Source organism: Athene cunicularia, assembly GCF_003259725.1.
Source record: "Athene cunicularia isolate RWA chromosome 5 unlocalized genomic scaffold, athCun1 chr5_part2, whole genome shotgun sequence".
NCBI classification, from domain to species: domain Eukaryota; kingdom Metazoa; phylum Chordata; class Aves; order Strigiformes; family Strigidae; genus Athene; species Athene cunicularia.
In genome coordinates, this window is record NW_020799102.1 from 10,808,475 (window position 1) to 10,814,474 (window position 6,000).

The 6,000-nt window shown below is 44.4% G+C and overlaps 1 protein-coding gene across 1 annotated transcript in view; it reads right to left on the bottom strand.

The window, feature by feature from the left end:
* The window catches only part of SLC1A2 (solute carrier family 1 member 2), a 104,976-nt gene extending 98,982 nt beyond the window's left edge, over window positions 1–5,994 (bottom strand). The window contains exon 1 of the mRNA XM_026850606.1: window positions 5,735–5,994. Coding sequence (XP_026706407.1) covers window positions 5,735–5,751 — 17 coding nt within the window. The 5' untranslated portion in view covers window positions 5,752–5,994. The remainder of the gene's footprint in view (window positions 1–5,734) is intronic.
* Window positions 5,995–6,000: the final 6 nt, after the last annotated feature.

Below are 6,000 nucleotides of genomic sequence, written 5' to 3' on the forward strand. Positions count from 1 at the left end.
GGCTCTGTGTGCCTGGCATACGCAGCCCTGATGCTCCCGCTGTCACCTACACCAAGCAGGAACCACATGCCAACCACACCGCTAGGCAGGTGAAACGGGAAATGCTCGTTTTAATGACAGCCTTTTTTAACTGAAAAACTGTGACCCTTTAAAAACTGCTCACAAATTTACAGTTACTAGCGATCTTTGTTGAGATAGACTGTTGATCAAGGGGAAACAGGAAAACGAAGAAGAAAAATTAAATGCAGTAATTTGCTAGTATAAAAATGCAGTCCTGCTCTGAATGCTGCATTCTTAGTGCACTTGTACATATACACCTGCATGAATGTTCATGGAGGAGGGTGTAAAGGATATGTGTTTACCTCACGGAAAGCTATGGTAAGGCAAGACTTTTGAGAACTTTAGCCATTTTTTAAGAAAGCACTATCTCCCTTTAGCCTTTGTACATCTAATTCAATACTATAACACGCTTTTTCCAAATATTTCAAAATAAATATGCCCCTGTAGACTTTATAAGAAGTATTTTTATCCTTATGCATCTGGGTAAGTAGAAAAACTGAGTTAATGTCTAGGTGACAACTTCTTTTTGAAAGTGTAGCTCAAGGCCAAACTGAAGGTTGAGGGCATGAGCACTGCTGTGTCATCACACCAGTTTTAAAGAATATGAGTTATATTCTGTAGAGCCTAATTCTATTTTATTGAAATCGATAAGAGATTTTACAATCCGACCTCGGCAATGAGGTCAGAGCCACAGCTGATATGTCTAATTAATAGTCTACACCCACTCCATCTGTCCCACAAAATGTCTGAGAAAAAGCATAGGGTAAAACATCTGCATTATGAGTCAATGCTGTTCAAATCCCACATAAAAGTGAGAGCACTTGGAGGATTTCATCCTCTGAAGTATCTAAATATTTGTGCCAGCACATTTCATCAAGTTTCCATTTAGAGGAATTTTGTGGGTAAATTACAGAGCAAAAACTCAAATGACAAGAAATCTGTGGGTGCGCTTGTTATACATATTATGGCAGATCCTGAAAACCCACTCTCCTGTGTAGGTGCCTGAACCCTACCATGAAAGGCAAAGCTAATTTTTCTGACTCACCTAGGTGTGTCTCATTGTCTCTGGGCTAGGCCTGAAACGTGTTGGCAATCTCCCTTGCAGGCTTTGTCTTGACAATGCAGCAAATGGCTTTAGGACTCCTACTCCAAGATCCTAAACCACCACAGCTGCATGACTAAAAGACCAATCCTGTATAATGAATTAATCTTTAAGGTTCAAATTTGTTAAAAAAAATGTTGACAAGTTAACTTGTATCCACAGGGCTTGATGCCAGGTAAAGTATTTATTATTTGTGCCTCCTGTGTGAACTTTATGTTGAATTGACTAATAATCTTCTTTCTACAGCTATTATAAAACCCATATAAGTTCCATACTATATGCTGTGGCTAATTTTAGAGAAATCAAATTATATGCTCCCTGATCTGGACCAAACTGATATTGTTTGGTGATCAGGCAGTGGAACTGTAGCTTCAGAGACAGTGAAACTTGGGATGAAGATAGAGATTATCTATAGAAGAAGAATGTAGGAACAGTCGAGTTGGAAGGGGAGGAATGGAACACAGCTGGGGTGTTTTGTGGTTTTGTTTTTTTTTTCCTGTTAAGTGAGATATTGATAAAGTCAAAAAGACAGGAATCTCTGTAGCTTGTGTGCAATATATCTGCTACTCAGAACAGAATGGGAGATATGCATCCATGCCATTTCATATTACATAAACACCATTTATATTACAGGGTGCAGACAGACACACACACACACACACACACACACACACACGCCTGTTAACTGTGTACCCTGTATCCATCAGGGTAACATCTCTGTTCTCTTCATAAACCTGCCCCGGGACTGTTCTCTAGCACTGAGACCAACAGAAATGAAAGAGTCCACATCAGTATTACTAAACTCTTCACATCCAAACTGCCCACTGGGAACGGCTGCAGGTCCATGCTGAGTCCCTAACCACGCATGTGAGCTGGGAGAGGGCTGCCTGCCCAAAGCCTTGGTGGGGCTATTCCGAGGCTGACCTGCACACAGAGGGTTGAGCTCCCAGCTCAGACACCTGCTCTGCCTCTCTTTAATTTACTACTATAGATGCACTGATAGTGTCTCCTAGTGGCTATATTCTTGAAGGAACAGACCCAAACCCAAACTTCACACCTGAAACTCCCATCCTTCAAAGGTATACAAAATACAAACACATCTCTAGAATTTTAGAGTATCTAAAATGGCATCATTCCAAGAGATGAAATAAAATGAATCATGTAAACACTCACAGTTTAACATCTGAGTTACAAAGTTACATGGTGATTTAACATCTAAAACCTATCTCTAGGTTATACAAATGTGTTTTTTTAAGAAAAAGAAATCAACACAGTAGCAAGGTATTGTGTTCTTTCCCTTTTGAAATACTAACACTAAAGCAAGAGATGAGAGCCATAACAAAACCGTGTGAAGCAAGGTGTTTAGGACCTTGCTTAAAGGTCTGAAGGCAAGCATGCGCATCAATGGGATCAATCTTGTTTAACCTTTAGGTCCTCTCAGAATCCGTAAAAACAAAAGAAATGCTTAAATGTTCTGCCTAAGGTTCAACCTACCACACACTGAGCCCTATGCTAGACACCACAGTCTGTGAAGATGAACTGATGTCGCTGGATCTTTGAACCACGCTAAGGACCAGGACAGGTGATGCAGCATAGCTCAGGCCACCTCCCCCAGCAGCACCCTGTCTGCAGCCATGGCCAGCGCCATGGCCAGCAGAGGACGTTTAAACAGAGAACATCAAACCAAGCAACCCTCAACAGTATCAATACTTGGTCCTAGCCCTTCCTCCTTGAACTAGCTATTTGACATTTTCAGCACCAGCTACACACTAAAACTCAATCTTAATGATGAGATCTTCATCGGGGGATTTTGTAAAAGGAAGGCCTAACAGTCAGGATACAGAGTGTATTCAACAGCAAGCCAAAGCCCCGCTAGCTGGAACTACAGCAAGGTAGACCCAGAGGACCCATGGGTCTGATTTTGCCATGTTGGGGGTCATTTCCATTCTCATTTTCAATTGATTGAAGTTTCCCACTGTCCATCATCCTCTTGGAACATAAAGATTTGGGCAGCAGATTTGCATACATGGATAAGCTTAACCAAATAAGACACTGAAACAAAAAAAAAAAAAAAAAAAAAAAAGACACTGGAAAGGCACGGGACAAGGCAATCTTTCCTAGCAAATCCTGGGTCTAAGTGACCACTACTTCTTTACAATGGAATACAGATTTGCCTTCCTCAGTGTATATATCGGGGCCTTCTGTTGTTCAGCGAGTATCCTGTCATACCCTTGACATCCTCAATTTGGAGATTTTATGTAAGGTCTCCTGTTAGAGGAGAAATAACACACTGCATAAATGACTGTGGTTGGAGTAGTTCCATCACAACAAAATAAAGCCTTTATATACTTCAGATCTCAACAAATGTTTCTAGCCAGCAGACATAAACCTGGAGTGCATTGTACAGTTTGTCCCCAACTCCAGCAGGTCTTTCTCCATGTACCTGTGTGTGCCTGAGATAGATACACGGTTCTGCTTGCAGCAACGGGTGCTTTCTGCTGCCTTTCCCCCCGCCCCGTGCTGGTGCTGGTGGAAAGCCCTTCTTGAGCAAGGTCTGGTCAGTATTCACTTTCCCTGATGATCCTTACAGTGCCTGAGTTTGCTGACCTTAGAGTGTAAAGTTTATCTCCACCCTCAGGTTTTTTACCTGAGGGGAGGGAAAGATGACAATTCAATTTTGTGGGAAGTCCCCACTGGTAAAAAAGGCCTGACAAGTGAAATGCTTCCCACTCAGCTTGTTTTCCACACCTCCTTCAGCTATTGCCGAGCACTAGTTGAATCATACCAAATAAACAGGTTCAGCTTGTCTTCATCTAGGTAAGTTTCCTAAAAAGTTTGAAAGCAAAGCCTAAATTTTTCATTTGTTTTCTTACCCTGACAATTTACCTCTGTACAGTAAGGAAAGCAAAAGCATGCATCCATGGAAGCCTTTCTGCTTCTGGTGCTCCGATCTTTTTCAGCCCACCTGTTCAGCCAACTTCTTTTAAAAGCACCTCTCTTTCCACGCACATTTAAAACCTCCTCTCATCCAAAGTTGACAAGTGCCTCTAACACAACCACCTCTCAGCATCTTTTCTCTTATTAAACCCCTGCACAACAGATTCCACATTCTCCTACTGGCCCGAAACAAGCACTGACCTGCCTGATGTGGGAATGAAAACAGCAGGTGACCATAGCGCCCAGATGGGAGCAAAACTTGGGGCAGTCCAAGGATACAGAAGGGACAGAAAAGACAGAGCTGCAACCCTACACACGTAGCCTGCTTCCTCCTCGTGGCTCCAATAATTATTTGTTGACAGTATTTAGTTAAGTGATTTCATTGTCACAGCAAATGCTACAGGGCAGATTAAATTGCTGGGCTGCTAGCAAAACAGGATTGTACAAATTTGGAGCAGAAATCCCCCGCAAAGCCAAGACAGTAGCAAACAGTAAGTTAGTTATCTCTGTCACAGTCCAGTGAAGAGCCAGAAAAGCCCCACAGATTTGCCCTCTGTCAGACCTGGGGAACTGTCCTTTTTCTAAAGCAACCAGAGCTTGTACTTTCTAACCTTCCGCTCCTCCCAGGCCAACTCCTCAGGGGCCACTCTGCAGACAGCCAGTCCCTTCCTCTGTCCAGGTAACAGGACACTTGCGTGCACACCCTCACAGACATGTGTCAGGTTATTTAAATCAGATCAGTGAGTCTTTCAGCCTGGGAGACACAAAAGCAATATAAACAGAGCTTCGTTTTGCACTCTGTCCTCAGAGAGTCCTATCCAGAGCAGATCATGCTGATACAACCTGACAACATCCAGGGATAAAGCGGAGGCTCACACCAGACTCAGTCTAATACTAGCCAGTATTATAAGAGGGCAACCAGAGATCAAAGAAAGGTTTTGTTTTCTTTCCTACTACCAGTTACTCCATAAATCAAAGAAGCCCCCAGCCCCATCAGAGCGACGAAGTGGCTGATCCTCGCAGTCCCATCCTGGGTAGGGACAAAGCTTTCCTTCCAAGGGACGCTACCAGGGCTGAACTGTGATTGCTTTTCTTTAAAGCCTCTTGTATAACCCTTTGCCCTTCCCAGCATTTCTCTTGCTAGCACTGTAATGCATTTGGCACAAAACTGCAAAATTGCAAAACTCCTTGAGAAGTTGGATTTGTTTGTTGCCTTTTTAAGAGGCGGGTGGAGGAACAGCTCCTCAATTCTTTTGGAACTATTGATTGTTATTATTATTGTTTTATTTAGGAGGCTGCTCCCCCCTCCACCTCTGAGTTAAGCATTCACTTGGGACTTCTTTCAGGCAGGTGGTTTAAGCTTGATCTGCGCTCCAGGGGTTAAATACAGAAGTGACAGGAGGAAAACCAAAACCCTTCCAGTGGCTCATATTTGAAATTCTTTTTTTCCCCTCTCTCTCCCTCTCCTAAATGTCCGCTTCTCTTTTCCTCTCACTGCCTAATTATTCCGTTAGGGAATGGTGAGGGGCGAGGATTAGCAATGAAGCAGATGACAGGAAACTGTTACCAAAAGCACAATGACGGACCCCCGCCTCATCCTCCCGTTCCTCCCCCCCAAGAGACGGTCCCCCTCACCCTTCTGTCGATGCCATGGTCCCGAAAGCCCCCCTGTCTTCTCAACACTCCAAGGGATTGTTTTGGGCAGCAGGGCGCGAAGGAGGTTGGCTCTTGGGGATAACCCTCGCTCGCCTCTGGGAACAAGCACGCAATTCCTTGTAATCCTGGGGGCTCCGTCGGGCGGGAGTCCGGCACCTCCGCTCCTCGGCTCTCCCCCCGCCCGCCGCCGCCCCGGCGAGGGCTCTCCGCGCCCCGGCACCGGCCGCTGCCCCGCGGCCCCCAGC